The sequence below is a fragment of the Sciurus vulgaris genome, assembly GCF_902686455.1.
Source record: "Sciurus vulgaris genome assembly, chromosome: 15".
NCBI classification, from domain to species: domain Eukaryota; kingdom Metazoa; phylum Chordata; class Mammalia; order Rodentia; family Sciuridae; genus Sciurus; species Sciurus vulgaris.
Genome location: NC_136476.1, coordinates 63,784,988 through 63,808,613, shown reverse-complemented (window position 1 = coordinate 63,808,613; position 23,626 = coordinate 63,784,988). Strand labels below are relative to the sequence as shown.

The following is a 23,626-nucleotide window of genomic DNA, read 5'->3' as shown; positions in this document are numbered from 1 at the left end:
CAAGATGATTATCTATCTTCTCAAGCATATCCATCTTCCCATTTGTGTCCTCGTTGTTTAACCTGACCCACTTCTCTGTTTTTAGGACCCATCAAACTGAAATTCTATGATATCCTGTGACAGGAACCAGTTTAAGGTCAGGATATCAGCCCCACCTGGTACTGCTAGGAAGCCTCTCTGCGCTCAGTTCTACTTGAACTCTTGCAACTAGAGAAAAGGGAAGACGTCTACCTCCCCCCACCCATAACACACACATCTTCACCTTCTTCTTAAGTCTTTTGTAGGTTAGGCAAATGAGCACACTCCCTAGCATTAGATTTCATTTTAATCCAAATATCTCTGAAAACCAGTGTCTTCCCAGACCCAAGACTTTACTGTTCTCATCTTTAATCTCTGAGGCTGCTCTCTGGGTGACTGCCCAGCACTGAGGAGAAGCTCCTTCCAGTTCCCATCCAGGGAACTTGGCAGAGCCTGAGGCTTACTGAAAGATCTGGGATCCCACTTGGCTCCAAAAGAGCAAATTTGCCTGCTATCAGAGTGGAGGGCAATAGAGTAATGCTTAACCTGCTTAACCACCATGTTACCAGAATTGCCTTCTCTTAGTTACAGGTGGTTAAACTTTGGACTGAAGAAATCATCAAGGAAGTGAATACACATAAAAAGGGTTCAGGGCAGGGTTCTGTGTCATGTAAGCCTTAGAGGGCAGGAGAAGTAGAGAACTGACCACTAATACAATTCAAATCAAGTTTTAAATAAAATGCCTCTAACGAAATTATATTTTGTTGATAACAATGCAGTGAGGCAGTACTGAGAATAGTGTGGGAAGAGAGAACATTGTTGATACGGATGTGACTCTTCAATTTTAGGTAGTACACGACAGAAAAGGAGAAAAACAAAACTGCTTACATCAGTGAAATTAATTCAAGTACTTTTCTTTGGCAGAAAGTGCAGATCAACTGCAGTATGGAGTCCCCCGAGGTTCAATAAGAGTACAGTGAAGGGCTGGGGTCGTGGTTCAGAGGTAGAGCACTTGCCTAGCATGTGTGAGGCACTGGGTTCCATTCTCAGCACCATATAAAAATAAATAAAATAAAGGTATTCTGTCCATCTACAACTAAAATAAATATTAAAAAATAAGAAAAGAAAATACTAAAAAGTATAGTGAAAGGAAATAGAGACCTGAATGGCAAAGATTTAAAAATCCAATTTTAGGTCTGGGGTTGAGGCTTAGTGGTAGAGCACTTGCCTAGCATGTGTGAGGCACAGGGTTCGATTCCCAGCACTGCATGTAAATAAGTAAAGGTCCATTAATGACTAAAAAATATTTTTAAATAAATAAAAATAAAAATCCATGTTTACTACTGATTTTTATTGTATTACAAGAGCTGGATAACAGAGTTTAATCAGTTGTTTAGCTCTGGTTGTTCAATAAACCACAACACTAACTCTTTTTATAACTTTCTCTGTGGACACAGATACAAACCAGTGACTTATGGATTACATACTGCTGAGGCTTAAATAAAGAGTGTATACAGCTCCAAATCTGTGGATATAATGATTTATAAAAATTGCCAACTTTTAATTTAAAATCTCTTATTTCAGTTTTCAAGCCCTGAAAACTCCCTATTAGCATATATAATAATTCCTATTAACCAGGTGTTCTATGATAGCTCAGTAACAACAAACAGAGGGACTTATCCTAACCAGACTTTTGAATTCTCTTTGATGTGTAACCTATGTGAAGCAGTAGGTTAAATATAGGTCTTATGAATAAAAAAAAAAAAAAAAAAAAAAAGTACAGCTAAATGAAGAGTACATTGGCCAAGCAACTGGGGAAATAGAGCCTGTGTCCTATGAAAGAGACGAAACACATCTCTTTCATAGCCATTTACAAGATTCTGTAAACACAAAGAAATCCCAGAAAACACAGGTAACTAAAGATAGGAATACAGGTACTCCCAATACTCCTGTGACTATCAGGAAGAGAGACCAAATATGTGGTTGCAGGGTAGAGAAACCAGAAGTTCATATGGAATTCAAACAGCTATAAAAGCCTACTTTTTAGACCAAACACTCTACTTATGGGATATCTACTATTTCATGTTTATTAAGCTTCTTAAAAGTCTTGTAAGGATGCTTACTCTGTATCTCTGATAATGACAGGGGAACTAGGAAAGGCGAATATGCTTCCCAAAAATGTCCCATGAAAATATTTGCTCAGAAGAATTCATTAAAATGGGAATGGCCAGGCATATTAGGTAATAATAATAAAAAAATCCTATGGAACTTGCCAGTTTAAAGTCATCTTCACATAGCTGGTTTAATGCATCTTTAAAACAGTTCTGTGTGAACGATAAGGCAGGTATCATTAATATTCCCATTTTATAAGTGAGGAAATTAAGGCTCAGAGAAGTTAAATGACTCATTCAAGGTTGCTTGCGAAGTGGAAGAACTGGGGCTAAAACCCAGGGCTGGCGGCTGCCTCTGCTGAGGAAGGCAGGGAAGGAAGGGTAATGACTTTTAATTGAAATGTCTACCAGGAGTGCCATGAGCTAAGCTGGGTAACGGCCGCCCCGACTCAGGCTGGGCCGGCATCAGGCCAAGAGCAGCCTGTTTCCCAAGCATTCCTTCACTTGTTCAAGAGATCATGAAAATTAAATTGGGCTATAACCAGGCCTTAATTCCCCACCCTTGATGTGAGGAGCCATATTTGTCTCATTAGCCAAGGTCATAAACTCCAGCAGGAGGGAGAAAAGGAGGCAGAGGATAAAAGTGAGGAAAGGAAGGGGAGAGCTCCATCTGAAGAAGCAGGAAGTCAGCAGAGAGGGTGAGAGGCCAGGCGCAGGACAAGTGCATCTCATTAGAGCAGGAGCACACCCCCCCTGGCATTACCATAATTACATTTTAAGCTTACATAGCTCTTCCTGGTCGTTTCCAAACAATCTGTATGCTCTCATTTGATCCTCATTACCTCCCTAGGAGGCAGGCAGTGCAGAGAGGATCAACCACATTTTGCTAGGGAAGGGATGAGGCTCTGAGACATTAAGAGACTTGTCCAATTGGCAGATCCAGGGCCAGTAAAATCTGTGGTTTTGACTCCTACTCCATAAACAGAAGGCCATTGTCCAAATCCCCCTGAGCCAGGCTGAGACAGAGAGCTCCAGTATTCTTTTGGACATAAGGTGCTGCCTCTCTCTCCTGCACCTTTTGATACACAGACACATTCAATGAAATTTTTTTTTTTTTTTCTGAAACATAGCAGGGGGTTGAGTCTGAAAGTTCTCTTACCAAATGTCAGAACTCCAGTGGACTGTTCCTCTTCTTTAGCTGTATTGAAGTATGAATTGAACTGATGGATTCATTGAGTAGGTCATCAGTAGGTATTTTGAGATCTGTACCATAATAGTATAGAAATTGGAGAAACTTGATCTAAATTGAGCAGGAAAGTCTTGGCTTCAAATTACATTTCTTGGACACTAGCCTTCCAGAGAAAAGAAATGTAGTAATTGACTATCTCCAAAGAATAAAGTTTCTCAAACTTTTGGAAACAAAATGAGATGCCATACAATGATCTGGACTATCAAATCAGGAAGTCTGCATTCAGACTTCCTGATGAAGTCAGGAATTGCTTATTACATTATATAGCACAGCACATTAATTAAGGGTGCAGATTTGGGCTGAGGTGTGGGGAGGATGGGAGGGAATAGGGAAGCACTGAGGAATGACAGCTAACCAATTATAACTATGTCCATTTATGAATATACCACAATGAATTGTGTGTGTGTATGTGTGCATATATATACACATACATTAATTGAAATAATAATAATAAAAGGAAGATCAGTAAAATAGAGCAAGCAGATCAGAGGGGAGAGAAGGGGAGGGAAAGAGAAGTTACCAGGGAACAAGACTGATTGAATGATGTTACATACATGTACAAATATGGCATAATAAATCTCACTATTATGTATAACTATAATGCAACAATAAACTTTAAAAAAATAAAGAGCGTAGATTTTGGATACAAATAGATCCAGGTCCACATTCTGTTCTTATCACCTTACAAAAGTTACAGTGAATTTCAAGACTTTAAATCCCATCATCTATGGAGTAAGGATGATGATGTCTGCCTTGTTGGATTGTGCTCAGCAAACGACAGCTATTGTTTTTAAGGAATATTTATTCTTCTATTTATTCCATTTTGTTGTATTGGTACTACTTTGACAAATGCTTCCAAATTTGCCCACTTAAGTTGTAAGTACAGACTATAATTTGTTCAATATACATGATACTAGGAAACTTCTGTATAATTATATTGGAAAACAATTGGATTTTATTAAAATAGGTTTCAAGAATTCAGAAGGAAAACAAACTAACAAATGTCTTTTAAAAGAAATACTTAAGAATATAGTTGCGATTTTTAGTTGTAGGCAAATCTTAAGCTATCCATGTTTAAGTAGTTCTTTATTCTATAATACAGCATTTTATAATCATAATATATAAAATTTTATTTGTTTGTAATAAGATTGGCCCATGTTCATATTTTTTAAATATTAGAAAAAAATGTCAGTTTGTCAACACATGATGAAGTACAGTTTTACATTTCCTTGGAGTGCGTTGGGGCAGAGGGGTCTTTCAATAGTTAGAGGGTAGACAACTTTCATGGTTGGCAGAATTTCCGTGTGTCTTCTAAGAAAATGCATTAAATGACTTCACATGGAGGAAATTATAATATGATCAGACCCCAAAGTCTCAATTCTTGGGGCAATTGTAAAGGAATAACAAGTGACTTTTACCTTTCTACACCTAGGTCATGAGATGTGATTGCATTGTCTAGGCAGAAACTAGATGTTAGAGCCAAGTCACCAAGTGTTCTTTGGAGATTCAGCTAAATATTACTGCTTCTTTCCCTGGGAAAATTATCTTTAAAGCATACAAATACAATGATTCTAGAGTAAGAGTGTCTGAATTTGAATCTCAAATATGACTAGTAGCCAACATTTATCCAAGGCAACTTTCTAAAAACTGTTATCAGCTTAACTACTCTTATCAGATACTCCTATTATTCCTACTTTCAAAGTGAGGGAACTGAGGTATGGAAAGTCAACCAACTTGCCCAGGGTCACATGGAAATTGTTGGAGCTGGAATCCAACCTGGCTCCACACTCATCTTTTCCTTTAAGGTCAACTGCTTACCACCAGTGTGGTTCTGGGCCAGTTACTCAGCCTCTATAGTCTTCATTTGCTACACGGAGATAATGATGCCTCATTAAAGTATAACAAACATGTAAAACTGTTAAATGATTAACAAAGATAATGCCTCTGTTTTTCCAAGCACAGTGTCTGGCACATAGTAAATGCTCAACTATTGTTACTTATTTACAATATTGTCTTCTTGGTAAGGGAGGGACCATATTTTATTTATTTATCCATATAAACCGCTAAGCGAGTCATCTAACTTTTCTGTTTTTTTGTTTGTTTGTTTTGTTTTTGCGGTGCTGGGGATTGAACCCAGAGCCCTGTGCTTGTAAGGCAAGCACTTTACCAACTGAGCTATCTCCCCAGTCCCAAGAGACTTCAATTCTTAAGCTGTGAAATGGGATAATAATACCAATGTCACAAATTTATTTTAGTCCATAAAAGACCCTCAAAAAACACTTGATGAATTAGTAGACTCTCTTTCTGTAGTACTCAGCACAGTTCCACATGGAAATAGGTACTACGATAAAAGCTTGATCATGGCAATCCATAATGTGAAAATGATAATATTGTCTTCTCCTCATCCCTTGGGATGAGATAATCTCAAGGAGTGAGATTGTTTATAAATCCAAGGGGTTGCTATTAATGATCATCATCACAATAAATCTGATGTTGGAGAAAGGGGAACTCACCATGCATGGCTCCATAAAGGAAGCCTCTCAAGACTCTTTCAATGACAAGTGGCAGCTAGTGCCTGCAGCTTTGAAGCCAAGGAACTATGGAAGGAGGAGAAAGAAATCAGAAACTACGGTCAGCTAGTCACTCAGACGGGGTCGTCTCTTCCATGGTCTCCTGCATCTCACACAGCTCACACCAGGTGCCCCTTCTGTATCAGCATCTCCTGAGCATCTGGGTACACCAGAGCTTGGGTTCTGATCACCAGTTTCACAGGTCCAGGGACTCAAACACTCCACATATCCAGAACTCATCTGCTGCTGGGAGGCACTCCCCTGCAGGAAAGTCTCAGAGAACCAGGCAAACTGGGAGCCCATTTCTCATGGTCACCTGAAACAAAGTCATCTGTTCAGGGAGCCACAGTTGCAGCCCCAAAGGGAAAAGTCTGGGAAAAGTCTTGTAAGGACAAAATTGACATCATCTCACAATGGCCAAGGACATACAGATCTGGATAGGAAGCCCATCTGCCTTGCTTAGATTTGGGGTAATAACATTTGTAATCTCCAATTCCAGTAAACAGAAGCATCTCAGAGAGGACCTTTAAGAGTTAAATGCCTGGCACAGCAACTGGCACACATGAAGCCTTCAGGTAATGACAGCAATCCTCATTGTGGCTATTGTGCTGTGAATGTTTTGATTTTGATTATTGCAAGAAAGAATGTGTGGCAGAGTCAGGTTAGTGTGAAGGAAAGGGAGCAGATGGGTCAACTGTTCAGATGAAGGTCCCCTCATATGTTCCAGAATTTGGTCATCAGTGTGCCAAGAGGGAATCTCAATTCTGGGTCCTCAACAGAATTGTATCAGGCTAGACAAACCTCCTCAACTCAGAAGATGCTGACACAGAAACCAGACACAAACATATTCATTTGCAGAGTTTTATTTTCATTTCTAGTGCACAGGAACCCAAGTTAGCCTTTGCAAGATGACTTGGTGGCATGAGATCACACAGAAGTGGAGGGGCCAACAGGGTATTTACCCAAGTGCATCCAAAAGTTAGCATTTGCCTGGTCTCTGTCTCTCTGTCTTTGTCTCTTATCATTTTCAATAGACTTCACAACCTAAGTGATCTGCTTACTTGATATTCGTGTCTACCAAAATAATGTCTCCTTCTAGTGCACAGGATTAAAGTCTCACTCCCCTTTTCCCAAAATCTGCATAGAACAGTTCCCTTTGTGTAGTAAAGATTTTAAAGGCCAACAAATCTGGATCAGATACCCTACTCTACCTCTGAAAAACTGGGTGATCTTGGAAGCTTCACTCATCTCTGAACTGCAGTTAGCTGAGTCTGTAAAATAGTGACAAGGATCTCTTCATCACAGACTGTCATAAGGCCTAATAAGAATGTATGTAAAACAAAATAGAGCATTGCTATAGTAGCTACTATTTCAGTTCTATTAAACCCACTCTTTCTTCCCTTTGTGTGAATCTAGAGCCATCCTATGTCCATTCCTGGGTTCTCTCTGTCACCCAGATACATAAGGTCTCAGAGGCTGGACATCTCAAAGATGGCTCAGTTCATTGATTTTTTTGCTAATTTGTATAGATTTTATCTTTAGAGGGTGACCTCATTACCTAGTTCTAAGAACACCTCACGGTAGCTGATTTCTGAAGGGAAAAAAATTCTAAAGGCCCAGAGGGTTGCCAAGGACTAAATATTCTGCAAATACCAAGCAGCTTTGGATTTCATAAAGTATAAACATTTCTATTTTTCTGCCCAGAGAATTTTCTTTTTCCCTGAGCCAGCCCCACTTTCAAGAGACAATTTCTTTCCATTGCTTCTCTTTGTCATGCAGCCAGCATTAATGAGAGCATTCATGGGCTTTACAGTGATGTCACATTTTACTTTGGGCCATTCTTCATCTGCTATAAAATCTTTGGATAAAATGTCTCCGATAGCATTTTTCTCAGTGTCTTTGAACAGTCACTTTCTTTTTATTTCCAAATGTGCAGATGAGTTCTGTTCAATGAGGAAACACATTAGCAGAAAACTTTCTATTCCCTCTAGGTCGCGTGCAACTCTTCCTATGTTTTTAATCTTCGCTGAGCTCCAAAACCAACTGTGTTGAGTGATGTGAATACCAGGTTTCTCATTTCAGTGAGATGACTGGATTGGAGTTGCAAAGATTAATAAAAAGAAAAAAATCCACACCGAAAAAAATCACCAGTTTGGGGGAAAAGAAAAGGAGATCATGATAAAGATTAAGAAGGTAATTCAAAAAAGGAAAAACATAAAGTATTTCCATCTTACCTAGAGTAGTGAAAAAACTACGGTATAAACAGGGCAATGCCAACCTGCTCTTTAATAACACTGGAGATAAGGAACACAGACTCCAAATGCAAAGTGTATCTGCAGAGAAATGCAAGGTTGGGGCTTGGGATTCAGATCAGACAGAGAGAAGGGTTGTTGATTTAAGTGGCATGGGAAAATGGAGATAGTATTGCTTAAAGCAGCAACCAATGTTGTTTGTTTGGGATACAAGCTAGAGAATATTATTATGGCAGAGAAAAGAAGTTATCTCTTGTGAATTGTCTTGAATTATGGGGGGAGCGAGAGAAGCTCACAGCATATGACATTCAGAATTGCAATTTCTAAGCAGAGCGCCATGTCTGATATATCATTTATTGTCTCTGTCTCCATCCTTCCAAAGCCGCATTAAGGACAGATGTGAACTTCACTTCCCTGGGTCTCCATTTTCACGTTGATTTGGAGGACATTTATTTTTCCTTCAGAACAGAATCATATTTTTCCCCCTCTCAGAAGGTTTAGTTCGTCACTAAATATTCAGGTCTGGGAAGCAATTTTCTTTTCTCTTTGTGCATGATTTGTCTCTCTCTGGAACTGAGTCCCTTTGGTTGAAAGTGAGAATCTATACAAATAAAGGGCACAGGTGAAGAGAGATAAATAAAGGGGTGTGTGAGTGGAGGGGAAGGTTTTTCAAGTTGTGATGGAAACTGGCACTTGAGTCTTCCCATTCTAGCTGATTTTACAGGAAGGGAGAGACAATGCTGGTATCTGATCCTGCTGGCTTAGAAGATTCAAAAGCAGATTCAATTACCACCCAGCACTCTCCTGCTTCCCGCTGGAAAACACTGTACATATGTGCAGATTCTCATGGTCGGTCTTTTCAGATGGGGTCTCCCCACCATTCTCACCACATTTGAGGTGGAAATGACATGGTATGCTGGACAGACCTTTCAAAGTCATGGATCCAATGACTTTTAGAACTGGAGCGGATCCACATACCTATTTATTTGGTAGATGGAGAAACTGGAGTCTCAGAAGTTAACCGACGGTCCAACTGACAGCCTTCTCACAAACAGCTGCATATGTGCACATATTTTCTATAGCAAACTGGAACTCTTCTTTTTTTCTGCATGGATGTGGGCATCACCCACTTAGCCTCTGGTCTTTGCCCTGGGTACTGGACACACCATGCTGTTCTTCCTTATTCAGGACTTACAACCTTCCAGAAGCACTCTAAGGGTGCAGGGGACAGTTGTGGTCACCCTCATAAGCCTGTTACACTGCAGCCACTGGTAATCTTAGGGAAAATGTCTTCTCTGTTCCAACTGCTGGGCATTCAGCACAAAGGCACAAGCCACTTCTCATAGTCTGAGGCTTTTACAAGCAAAGGCCAGAAATGTCTGTTGCCTTCAGATAATGTGCACTTTCAGTCCTGCAACTGAAGTTCTAGAGAAAAGAGATTACAAATCACAAATTAATATCTCAATAAAGAATTCCGCTGTACTCGCCAAGTATGTCCCTACTCCAGGGACCTGTTTGTGCTGTGCGTTCTCCCAGGGGTACTCTGCCCTTTCTCCAAAACCACCTTGCTGTTTCAAGTCTGCCGTCCTCCAGAAGCACTCCTTGACCACCTCACAGGACTCCTAAGTGTCTGGGTGTCTGCCACCGACTTCGTTATTAAAAACTTAGTTATTTCTTTCTCCAATGGTATCCTTAATCCCTTAGCGGTAGGCACTGCATCTTTGACTCTTTTGTATTCCTCAAATTATCTAATAAAATAGCTGTCACATAGCTCAGAGTAAAGTTGGGGTTTGAATCTTGAGCAAATTATTTCACCTCTTTGAAACATGGTAATAACCTCACATGTGGTCGGTTGTATTTTTTCTCAATAGCTTTTCATCATAATTTTATTGTTTTTCTTCTGATGGTATAAATGACACATTCTCATTGTAAAAAATTCAAGACCTACACGATACCATAAAAAGAGAAAGTAAAGGTCACATGAAATTCCACCTTCTTTATGTAAGCATCATTAGCATTTTCTTGGACATCTTTCACATTCTCTTTATGACTATATATATTATACACACATGACCCTATTTGTATAAAATGACTTCACATTTTATGCAATTATATGTAAAGTCATTTTCTATAAATAGGGTTATTGCATACATACCTTCTTTAAAAGTGGAGAATATTCAAGATTATTTGCTAAAGTAACAACTAACATTAGTTGAACAAAAAATATTAGGGTTGAACCTGAGCTTCAATAAATACTCTTAAATGAATGAATAATTTTTTTCCCATAGAACATGGAAAACAAAGCAAGAGATATCCCCTATACCATCTTCCTGTCTCTAGGCAAGACTCCAATAATACTACTCCATTTAATCTAGCCCGAGGCCCAAAATATGCGGCACAAAAGACAAATGAGCATTCTAATTGGAAATCCAATACCCTACACTAAGATTAGATTTCTTCGGCCCACTACTGCTTGTGGATGTGCGATGTATTCTCAGTTTACCGGCTGGAAGCAGTGAAAGGGATGAGCAAGCTATACACATTGGGTAAAATGTTTCCTGGAACTAAAGCTACATCTGACTGATGTGATTCCTCCCTGGAGATCTTATAGAGGAGACTCCAGCCTCCAGGACCCGGGAAGAACTCAGCTTTCCCTGAAATCATCCTGCTCTCATTTAGGCCTGCTTCCCCTTGTTCTAGCCCTGGTGGAGAGAGAACAGTCATTAAGTCAGCCTCCTTTCCTACTGCCTCCCCCGCCCTGGCCACACACACGCCTTTCTGCAGGCCTAATAATTTTGATTTCCCTTCCTCTGCAGGCCCTTTAATCACCTTTTGTGGCTGTGCTCTGAATACTCCCTACGCTACATCCCTTTTAAGGGTAGGTCAACCCCCCAGACTCCTCCTGCCTTCAGCCGTACTGAAAGAAGCAAATATTTTACCACCCAGCTCCCTCCTTAAACATGAGACATGGCCATATCTCATCCATTAGAAATGAAGTTAAAACCAACGGTAGGAAACAGAGTCGCCTTTTAAAAGTGCTCATTTTAAAACCAGACTCAGCTCTATGAGAAATTCTGTTTCCCTGATGAGCAGTTGTGATCATGGGATCTTTCCCATTCCATGACAACATCCACTGCCTGGCGCGCTCCTCCTGGCTTCACCCCCATCCCGCGCAGAGGCTGGAGTCCACGTGTGAGTTACCAGGATCCGGCACTGCTCATTTGTGATACCAGCAGCATGACTAATAGATTACAAACGTCTCTTCTTCCATGGACAAATCTGCTGGAATCGGATACCGCCTACAGCACATCACACCCCTGCTGTCCTGCTCACAGACACAAACATTGTGACCACCGCCTAGAAGGTGTGTGTTTGCATTGGAGACACTGATCATCCCGATGGCCCTGATTGGCAGTGACCTGGGCTTCCCTCACGGAAAGGCACAGGCACCCGAGGCTAGAACCATGAATTTTTCATGTTACCCTATTTTTCATTGGCATTTATCACTATTTGAAGTGAAATTATTTATTTTCTTACTTCTTGTCTGCCTCTCTTACTGGATAGTAAAAGGGAGGCCCCGTTGCACTCATTACTAAAATTAACCCCCTCACCTCCTCCCAGTCTCTGCCAATGTCTAACTTTCTCAGTGAGAAACATACCAAATTGCAAAGCCCCTGACAGACACTACCCCTGGCATTCCTGATCCTTTTTACCCTGCTTGATTTTTTCTTTTCATAGTTTCTATCAACTTTTAACATAGTATATAATTAACTATGTATAATAAATATCATTGCTTGTCTGTTTCCCCCTGTGAGCTGAAATTCTTGTCTGTTTTGTTCACAGATATATCATCGAAGCCTGGAAGAATGACTGGCACATAGAAGGTGTTTGATAAATATTTGTCAAATGACTGGGCATGTTGGCACATGCCTATAATACTAGGTACTCAGGAGACTAAAGCAGGAGGATTGCAAGTTTGAGGCCAGACTTGGCAACTTACCCCGTCTCAAAATTTAAAAATTTTATAAAGATCTGGGAAAGTGGCTCAGTGATAGTGTTTGCCTAGCATACCCAAGGTCCAAGATTCAACATGCACACACACTATTACCAAATGAACAAAAATTCACTTAATCCCTGGCTCCTACAATAGTTCTAGCATGTAATAGCTGCTCAATAAATAGTTCTTGGGTCTATGGTTCTGGCAGTAGGAACTTTTGCTTTTCCCCAGGTTTCAAAGCATTTTCTCTAATGTTGAAGCACTTGACCTTCTGATATCTTTCACCCATCTTCCTAATTCTCACATTAATGGCATATGTTAGGAACTAAACAAATGTTTGACACATTACTAACCAATTAATGAGTGATTGAATTGGTTTATTCATTGCTACATGAACAATGATTGGCACCCACATTTACCACTCTTATTTATTCCCCTATCATCATTGACACTAACTTATTCTATTTATAGTTCAATTCAGCAAAAATTTCCTGAATACCTTCTCTATTTCAATCACTGTACTAGATACTAAGGATGACCAACATCATCAACACTAACAAGTGTTATTGAATACTTATTCACTGCCTATTACTATGCTAAGCACCTCATATGAATGATCCCACTTAATTCTCATAATAAATATATGAGACAGAATTACTGTTATACCCATTTTATAGATAGAAACACTTAAGTCTTCACTGGTAACTTGTTCAAAGTCAGACAGACAGTAAACCATGACGATAAGTAGGCAAAGCCTGGATCCTTATCCAGGCAGCCTTAACACAGTGCCCAAACTACCCAAAGACAAAGAACAATCAGATGTTACTTTTTTTCCAAAGGAAGTTGGGTGTATTGGGGGACTAAAAACATTTTCAAAAGTTTTGAAATCATTCATCTTTTAGTCCCCAAAGCTAACATGGAATATAGTCTGGAATAAGTAAGGAATACATTTTTTTAAAAGAATAAATGATACCAAGCATTAAAAGAGGCAGAAGTACAAGAGGGAAACAGTTCTAACTGAAGGATGCAGGAAACAATCCAGGACAACCAGAGTATTTAAACGAGACCTGAAAGGCCATGCAGCAATCTAGAAGATAAGAGAGCCATTCTTAGCAGAGGATGTATTAGTTATCTCTTGCTGTGTAACAAATTACTTCCCACACTTGTAGGTTAAAGCAAAAACAGGCATTCACTATCCTTATATTTCTATGGAACTGGAATAGAGGAGCAAACTTGCTGGCAGTTTTAACTTGGGATCTCTTCTGAGGTCTCAGTTAAGACGCTGGCTGGGGCTGCAGTCATTTGAAGGCTTGACTGGCAAGAAGTTCCTCCTTCACGGTGACTCACCTATCTTGCTGGAAATATGGGCTGCTAATTGGGGAAGTTTCTCCCCACATGGGCCTGTCCGCAGGCTGCTGGCATGTCCTGATGGCATACTGATTGGCTTTCCCCAGCATAAACTATCAAAAAGAGAAAGAGAGGACCAGGCAGAAGCTATCTTCTCAATGACCTAGTCTGAGAAGCCATACAGCATCTCTTCTGCCACATTCCTTTCACTAGAGGCTACTTCATACGTCTGATTCACATTCAAGGGGCAGGAATTAGTCTCCACTCCTGAAGAGAGGAGTGTCAAGAATTTGCAGAAATATTTTAAAACTACCCCTAAGGTATCCTGTGAGAAAGCACAGGGCAAGTTATCCAATGTTCTAGTGAATGGACTTCTACAACCTGGTGACCTTTCATTTTCAGTTTTTCACATCACCCCATCTATCTCTTATACTTTGATCTTTTGATTTTTGTCATTTTGCAGAGGGACTCTTTCAATATTTCTTACTCAGTTCATCCATTTCTCTATTTTATTTAAATATAATTATATACTATATGTTTAGCACTGGAAATACAAAAATAAAAAAGACATGACTCTTGATTTCAAGCAGTTTGCAGTCTATTTGATAATCACATATGTAATCCCTATAATGATCAATGACCAATAAGAGTTACATACAAAGTGCTATGATAACATAGAAGAGACTACATTTCTTCATGAAAGGGACCTTGTTTGGTGCATTAAGGATCTTGGACTTCATTTTCTATGCAATAAAGTTTTTGAAAGAGGTGTGTGCCAAGATTCAGATCTATATCTTGTTTTGTTTTGCAGCACTAGGATTTGAACCCAGGGCCTCACATTTACTAGGCAAGCACTCTACCACTGAGTTACATCCCCAGCAAAATCTGTATCTTAAGAAGACAATTTTGATGTCAGTAGAGAGGATGGCATTGGTTGAAGCTATGTTAACTATAATATATGGAATGAAAAGAACAAAATACAAATAACAGATATGTCTTGAGTAGAATTGCCAGGACCTGGTTATTAATTACATAGGCAGAAAAGAGTTTGAGACTAACTTCTAGATTTCTGGAAGGTATATGATGGTCTCTTTAACTAAGATAGGAAATATTAGGAGGAGGATACAGTTTGAATTGTCTTTAGATACATAGTTGAAGGATGTGTCACACAGTTGGTTGGAAATATGCAACTGAAGTTCCAAAACAGTCTCAATTGGAAATACACATTTTGGAAATCTAAACTTCTACTATTGAAGGCAATTACTAAAGAGCTTATAAAGTGAAAAAGATGGCCAAAAAATGAGACCTGAAGGCCGACCAACACATAGACAGTGGTGAAGAAAGAGGAAGAAGAAAAAAGTGATAAAATGGCCAAAGGAGCAAGAAGACAGCTAGAAAAGATTGACACGTTCACCAAAAGTGAGCAAATGAAGTGCAGCAGAGATGGAGTGTTATTTTTATAGGGAGGAGAAGTGAAGCAGGATCCATATCATTCCATTCTAATAGAGTTATGTTCTCTGGATTGTATTCTGAGCCCAATTTAAAAAAAAAAAAAAAAAAGAAGAATTTTCACTTTCCCTTTAGGTTTTGCAGCTGCTTCCACCAGAGCATGTCAGAAAGGGAAAGCTGCTTTAAAGGGCCAGGGGGAGACCTAAAACAAACACAGCATGTCAACTTCAAGGTAGAATACCAGAGACCCTGAGGATCTGGTCTTACCTCTTGCTTATTACATTCAACGGACCAAATGGCCCTTTGATTCTCGATGGGGTAGCTGGTCAAAAATTCATAATGTTTTCAAGGTAAGAAAAGTCAACTAATTATTAATGAAGGCAACCAAAGAGGAATGGAGTGTATGTTTATTTTGGTTTATGGAAACCTTCACTTCATGACATAGCATGAAGCTATGAGTATAAAATCTTAGATTTATAATATTTTTCATCATGGCAATATTTTCATCATTTATCAAGACATACCTAAGGAGGATAAGAATCTAAACATAAATTTCCACATTGTAGACTAAAGGACAAACCTTGGAGTTCCAAAAGGCAGAGGCATACCATCAAATGGCTCTGTAATTAGCTCTCTAGTGGGTGAATCTGGGCATTTTAGCAGAGCTTTATCAATCAATCTCAGGGATCAGAAAGAACACAGAGTCATAAACAAACTCTAAAGAATATAAGATCCAGCACAAGGAGGTCTTACCAAGAGGCAATTCTTTTTCCCCCTTAGTGAAAATATGAAAAACATATAGAAAATTTGAAAAACAGAAAAGAATACTATCCCTGGTTCCAGTATCCTTACATAATAATCATTATCTATGTGGGTGCTTATTTTTAATACAAATGGAAAGCACAACAATTGATTACATTCTTTTATTTTGAAAATATTGACCAAGCATTTCTCCACGTGCCAGTCTTTTTTAGATGCTGGCAAATCAAACAAACTCCATCCTGGCCTTCTGTCCCTCACATTCTAAAGGGAGAACAGACATTGAACAACTAAGTACCTAATTATTTGGCCACAGCTGAGACTGATGTCATGAAAAATAAGCATAGGATATTAAAAAGGCACCCTGTAGGATCCTGATGGCTTGCTGAAGCCTTGGTACCCAAATGTCTCCAAGTTCCCTATATTTTGAAGGACCTCTTCCCTTTGCAACCTGAATAAAACTCAAGGTCCTTGTTAGACTAGACATCCTTTCTCCACATGAATATCCCAGAGAAGTTGTAGGGCAGATGCTTCCAAGTCACCTGTATGCTACTGGCCCAAGTTCCACCTAAATTACCTTGGGCTTCTCCATGGGTACTTCCATGCAGCTCCAGCTGGCTGTGTTGATTTCCCCGTCATCATAAGAGGGACCCTTATTCTCCAAGAGAGCCTTTATACAACATTTACTCTTAGTCATTTGTACAGCACTAAAATCTGGGGATGGGTGAGTGGAGGGAAGGAGAAAGAGGAAAAGCAAGGGGAATCTTGGACATTAGACACCATTGCATCAGCCACCACACACCTCGTTGGAGGGAATCTCCCACCAGGATGCTCCTTTCCATCTTCCTCGGTCCTCCATTTACACAAAACCAGGTCCTCACTTCCACTCCCTCTCCTCTTCCCAACACCAATGTTCTTTACAAACCACTGATCAGGGATGCTCAGTGGCCAAAAATGATTATGCAGCTGAAAAACCTCTAACATTCACACTGTCCTGAAGAAAAGCTTAGTTGCCTTAACACTGCCTTATCACACCATCTCACATTATCTTGAGCAGAAGCTCCATTAATATGGAGTCTCCTAAAAAAATATTGCATTTCTTCTTGAGAATCATTCCTCAACACCCCTAGGATGCAGAAGTGGATCCAACCAATTTTTATTATTGTTTAATAGTCTTTTCTCTTTCAGCTACAACAGTTCATCACTGGGGGACAATGAACTCTTTGACAGCTGGGGAGTGGTGTGATCAAGTTACAAATTCCAAATGTCCTTTTGTTCTAAACCCTGGGCAAAGACGGAGGCACAAATATTCCTGACCTAAAGTTACATTTGTATGTGGAAAATAAAATGAAAGCAACCTAAAGGCCTAGCAATAGAGAAAGGGCCAAATGAATTATAGTAAATAACTTGATGGAATATTATAAAGCCATTAAAATGATGTGCATTGGGACTTTGGGCAATAAAGGAAAATGGATAAGTTACAATATTAAGTCAAACAGTGCAGGATTCGAAGTTTAATATATAATTGAATATCAGTTGTTCGAATCATATGTAATTCTAAGTCCTGACAAACTAGAAAAGCAACTAGATCCACTGGCTCTCTCCTAGCCCCAAAAACAATCACAGAGAAACTAAATAAGAAAGAGGAAATTAAGTACCTGAGGAGCTATCTAATGCTTCCCCTAAGGAGCCAGAAGAACGTGATACCCTTAGTGGAAAAGGGGACGGGGAAGTGGTATGATTTTAGGCAACATATGCCAGATCTAGCTTAGGTAAGTTGGAAGATAACTTTTATACTGTGCTCCTACCTCCCCAGCCATGGTCTTGAAGAGATAGTGACGTATCCCATTACCCCTGTGAGAGAAAAATCATGGCATCAGAGAGACAATACCAAAGCCCTGCAGGAGTGAAGGGTCACAGAACAAAGGCAGATAAGGGTGAGCAGCCCTTCCTGATCCACTTTCAGGACTGAGGGGTTAAATTCAAGACTGGCTTCCAAAATGTTTGAGTTTTTAATCTACAATAAAAAAATATATTTTTCTCAATATACCCTTTGAGATGTTTATGTGTGTGTGTGTGGAGAAAGAGAGAGAGAGAGAGAGCTGAAACAAATGTTTCACCAAACAGTACCTAGATTTATGGACTATGATGTACTCTGGTAATCATGGTGGAAGATTTGGGAAATTTTAATACCTCCCCTCTAAAGCTAATAGATCAAAAAGGTTAAAAAGTAGTAAGATATATGGAATATTTAAATAACAATTTTTTAAAAAACCCTATTTTTCGATATGGAGAGACTTTTCAACATTATAAAGGATACATTTCCTTTTCAAACACATATACAACATTTACATAGAGCTACCACGCACTGGGCTACAAATAGTCAGTATCACACAGACCACAATGCAATAAAATCTTAAGTTCGAACCAAAGGAATCATATACAGAATTCTGTATCACCTTAGTCACAACTGCCTTCACAGTTTCCAGGATCCACAGACTACAGGAGAAAAGGATGATCAAAAATTAAGGGAAAAGATCAGCATAGTTCCCATCAGGGAACAGGAGGGGATTGACATGCTACCCTATCAAGTCACCTTGGCAGTTCTTCGCATGGCGAGCTGTACTTGCTTTCTGCCTACATGTGTGTGGTTTCAGTCCTGAGAACATCTATCTATCCCAACTCAGGATATTTCTATTCAAGTCACACACTCTTCCTCACATGTTATATAGCAGAGTCTTTGTCGCTCTGATATTTACATATGATGCATATGTTTGTGTGTGTGTGTGTGTGTGTGTGTGTGTGTGTGGCCTGCATCTAGAAATCTGCATATCTTCCAATGACCCCCCGCCATGCACCTCTTCCCTCTGAGTACCCATGGAGCCTGGAAGAAGACCTGGCTTAGGGAACGGCTGGGGGTCTTCAGAGTTCTAACCAACATATTCTGGATCTAACCCTACATATAGTTATAGGTATGGTGACCAAACATTTTTTTCAACCAATCCAGAAGCAGCTCCAGATGAGAAATCCACATTGCAGACATGGTCTAGAAACAATTCCAGGGAACTGGAAACTTTCCTCATCACCCTGGTCAGAGGCAAATGTGGCTGGAAAAAGCCACTGTGGGCAACATTTGATTGTTCCCTGAAAACATTTTTTTATGAATTTCAAGAATTTTTTCTGGCTACTTTTTTTTAATAATTTGATCATTTAAACAAGAATGGACTGAAATTACAATTTCCAGGCTGGCTTAGTGTGGTTATTGAGATTTTGTCAATATATTTTGATTAAAGGTAGAAGTGATTTCTCTGAATCCTGTTAGGAAAAAAAAGTGATATTATTTATGAGAAGAAAAAAAATAAAGGATATAAGTTTTTATTTGCATCAATAATAGAGCCAAGGGGATGCCAGGGAATTAGAGAAAGCATGGATCTCCTCTCCCATAGAGGCCTTGAGACCATGACTAAAATGATCTGGTACCTTGTAGGCTCAAATATGCTGCCTCGACCCAGAGGAAGAAAGAAAGAAAAGATTGCCTCACTGACTAGTACGTCCAGCAGAGAGGAACAAGACAGTCCCCTGCCAAGGCAGCAGGCTCAGCGAAGACCTCATGGTCACTGGTCCATGAAAGAGCTCATCTCTGATGGTAAGACTCAGGATAGGAGACATCAAGACTTCTAGGACATGCTTATGCCTGGCCTTTTGCTCTCTGGATCCCAATGGCAACACTTTAGTCTCTGGCCACCTTTCTGTGTCACTTGGAGTGTGTAAGGTTCCCACCAGGGGGGATCTTTGCAGCTCAGTCCCCCATAAACTCTCCTGCATCTGAAGTTGTTGCCTAATACGAAAGTGCCTCCACTGTGGGTAAAAGGTAAAGCTTCTACCTGAAGTTCATGTGCAGGCATAGGGCACCTACAGTCTCAGGGCTGCATATAGCCTTCCCACAAGAGCTATAGAACAGGACAAAAAAAATAGCAAGTTTCTTCCACTGTGTAAATGCTGCTTTCAAACATGGCTTGGAAAGTCACAAGAATGCAGACAGAGGGAGGGAACCCTGGGCCTTCACCCACAGTGGAGACTTTTTCAATACCCTGCACACTTAAGGGCCAAAGAACAAAAGGGTTGTCAGTAAATGTTTATTTAATAAGATCAAGAGATCAATTATAAAAAATCTGAAATTTAACAATTATCAAAATCAGTTTTCCAGGGTTTTTGTTAGTAGCCTACATAAGGATAAACTTCTTTTCCCCTTATGTTCCCCTCCTCTCTGGAAGGAGGTTTTTGGAATTGTTTGTATTTCATGTATCTAAATATATGTCAAATGCTCTAAGTATGAAAAGTTTATTGATTATAATATAACTCCTTCATTTAAAAAAAATAATCTCAAGCATCTCACGTATCTGAAAACTAAGCCACGTGGTACTAAATAGCCCTTGAGTTTAAAAGACACCAGAAGAGAAATGAGAAAATGCTTAGAACCACATAGCAATGAAATACAATATGCCAATATTTATGCACAGAGCTAAAGAAGTATTCAGAAGTTTACAGCTTGGGATCCACTTTGTCAGGAAGGAATGGATACATATAAAAAGGTAAGCTTTTAACTTGAGAAGTTAAAAACAAAAAAAGAAACCAGAACCTGTGGTCCAAGAAGCTGAGAAGAAATAAATAGTGAAAAGTGTGTGTATAAATCAATAAAACAGGTTAAGTAAAAGAGAAAACAAATCTGGTTCTTTGAAAAAATTTAATAAGATAGACTTTTAGAAGACAGACAAGGTAAAAAGAAGAGATTTTAAATAATCAAACAGAAGAATAATATCTACATGAAATTTTTTAAACATATATATTTCATATATGTGTATATGTATGTATAAATATATATTATTAGGTTGCTTAGGGCCTCACTAAATTGCTGAGGCTGACTTTGAACTTGCAATCTTCCTGTCTCAGCTTCTAAGCTCGGAAATTATAGGCGTGAGTCACTGTGCCGGGTCAATAAAAGTATCTCTAAAAGTTGTAAAGTAGTATTATGAATAATCATTGCTTAAGCAATTTGAAATGTAAACATAATGAATATACTTCTGCAAAAATAATCATGAAATGCCGAAGTTCTGCAACAAGAAATAGAAAATTTGACTCCACCAGTAAGCAAAAAGAACAGGCCAGTCACAATGGTGCATGCCTATAATCTTAGCTAATTGGGAACCTTAGGCAGGAGGGATCACAATTTAGAAAGGCTCTATCTTTACAAAAAAAATAAAGTTCTGAGGATGTAGTTCAGTGGTACAACAGCACTTCTGGGTTCAATTCCCAGTACTCAAATACAAACAAACAAACAATAAGCAAAAAGAAGATAAAATGACAAAGAAGTTAAAAAGATTTTACTGGAAAAAAAATCCAGGTTCACAAAAATTTATTGATTATTCCTACCACATTTTCAAGAAATAGATAATTCCTTACAAATTCTTCCACAAAATAGATTAAGTGAGCCAACTATCTAGACTACTTTAATAAGGTTAGTGTAATTAATGTTGATTACCAAAGAAAACTTGGTGACATGTTCAATTAAAACATTTAGACAGACTTTATCATGTGCCAGGTACTCTTCTAAATGCTTTCCATATTTTAGTGTATTTATTGTTCACATCATTCTACCAATTAGGCATCATTAAGATCAATTCCATTATAAACCTATAAAGATGAGGAAAGTTAAGCCAGAAAGGTATATTGCTTCCCTGGGTCATACAACTTATAAGTGGCCAAACGGGAAGTAAAATTCAGAGAATTCAATTCAAAAAAAAAAAAAAAAAATGCACTCTTAAGCACTGTGCCCTACTTACAAAGAAAGAAAATTGAGAGCCAGTTCACATCCTAGAAGCAAAAACACTAGCTAATCATACCCTACACTTTCCAAAACAAAATACATCGTGATCAGCAAGGTTCACCCCAAGTATGCAAAGATGGTTCACTATAAAAAAAATTTCAAGAAAATATAACACATAATAGACTAAGTGAGAAAAATATTGGCTGCAACAAACATAATAATGTTTATCACCAATTTATGACACAAAGTTCTCACCATACTACAGATAGAAAAAAATCATTAATTAACATTGAAAATATTTAATCTGAAAACACCATTTTTGTTTTTGTTATTAGAGAAAACTTAAGGGCAACAACAATACAAAAACAGCTGCGACTGTTTACAGCAATTGTATAGGTCATGACCAATGAAGTAAGAAAAGACATAAGAGGTGTGGGGACCAGAAGGAAAGTAATGAAATAGTCCATACTTAAAATGCTGTGATCATCTACACAGAACAAAAACAATGAAATCATTAAAATAAAATAATTGTAAGAGTCCAAGGAGGTTACTAAATACAAAGTGGACATATTAAAAATAAATAGCATATTTCTTCTCCAGAAATTGCCAAATAGAAAATGTAATCAAACATAAGATACTGTTTGATATAACAAGAAAACCATACTTATCAAAGAATGAGTTTAGGTGCACAAATGCCTTCATGGAGGTATTTTTAATGTGTGTTTTCAGGGATATTTACTAAGATCTGGATAAATAGAGAGAAAACCCATAATCTTGGATAATAATACTTTATGCAAAAATTACCAGTTTTTTCCTAAAATTTGCCTGAAAGTGAAAATGAAAAACTACTTTTAGTTAGGTGTTTGAGGAACCAAATTTATTCCAGAATTTTAGAGGAAAAATGCCTATGAGTAACTACTAAGTCAACTTTGAAAAAGTTGAGTAAAGAGTGGAGACTTGTTTTCCAGATATTAAGTTCAACTACAAAGCCATTGCAATAAAATCAGCACATAACAAGAACAAACAAACCAATGGAACAGATTAGAGAGCTCTGAAACAGAGCCATGGATTTACAGGCAACCTGATATATAATAAAGGTAGCTCTACAAATCCATATAGAAAGTCCTGGTGGAAAATATTTTATATGAAAACTCACTGTATATGTTTTCACTGGTATTTGCTATGGCATGACTATATGTGTCCCTCCAAAATTCATCTATTGAAACTTAAACTTCAAAGTGATGGTAATAAGAGTTGGGCTTCTTGGGAAGTAGATAAGTCAAGAGGATGGAGCCTCATGAATACATTAGTAGTCTTATAAAAGAGGTTGGAGGGAGTGCCCATGTGCCCCGGGTGTGCCCTTTACCCTTCTGCCAGGACACAGTTTTTGCCTGTCTAGAGTACATAGTATTCAAGGCGCCACCTTGGAAGCAGAGATTGGGCCCCTGCTGGATACTAAATCAACAGTACCTTGGTCTTGAATTTTCCAGCCTCCATAACTGTGAGTAGTAAATGCATGCCATTTATGAATTGCCCAGTCTATGATATTTTGTTATATTAGCAAGAATGGACTACATATTCAAAATAGCTAGTCCAATATATGAAGGGGAAATACAAACTGGATCTCTGCTTTACGTTGCAGAAGGATTAAAGATGTAGAAGAGAAAGATAGCTTATTACAAGATAATGTAGAATGCTTTTATGCCCAGGGGCAAGGACTTCTAAAACAAAACTCTGAACATTTAATTCATAAGAGAGGAGAAAAAAATGTTTGGATACCCTTGATAATATTAACAGACAGATAACAGTTGGGAGGAAATATTTTTGTTGTCTAAAAACAAGAAAAAAATAATAGCTAGTGTTCATAGGTTGGATATTGAAGGAATTCCTAAAATCAATTATGAAAGAAGAGGAACTCTAGCCAGAAAATGAGACAAAGATATGAACTAGCAATATCAGAAGAAGAAATCCAACAGGCAAACAAGTACATAAAAATATGCTCAAACTTGTTTGTATTTATAGAAATGTAAGTTAAAATAACAAGGAAGTA

At 38.6% G+C, this 23,626-nt stretch overlaps 1 protein-coding gene across 3 annotated transcripts in view; it reads right to left on the bottom strand.

The window, feature by feature from the left end:
• Window positions 1-2,770: 2,770 nt before the first annotated feature.
• The window catches only part of LOC306644691 (uncharacterized protein), a 158,566-nt gene continuing 137,710 nt past the window's right edge, over window positions 2,771-23,626 (bottom strand). For 2 of the 3 annotated variants that reach the window (XR_013759442.1, XM_079111840.1), the window contains exon 4: window positions 5,598-9,625. Coding sequence is in view for 1 of the 3 variants with exons in the window: in XM_079111840.1 (XP_078967966.1) it covers window positions 9,606-9,625 (20 nt within the window). In the remaining 2 variants the exon portion in view is untranslated. Of the gene's footprint in view, window positions 3,393-5,597; window positions 9,626-23,626 lie in introns of those variants that run through there. The other variant, XR_013759441.1, reaches the window with a different exon arrangement.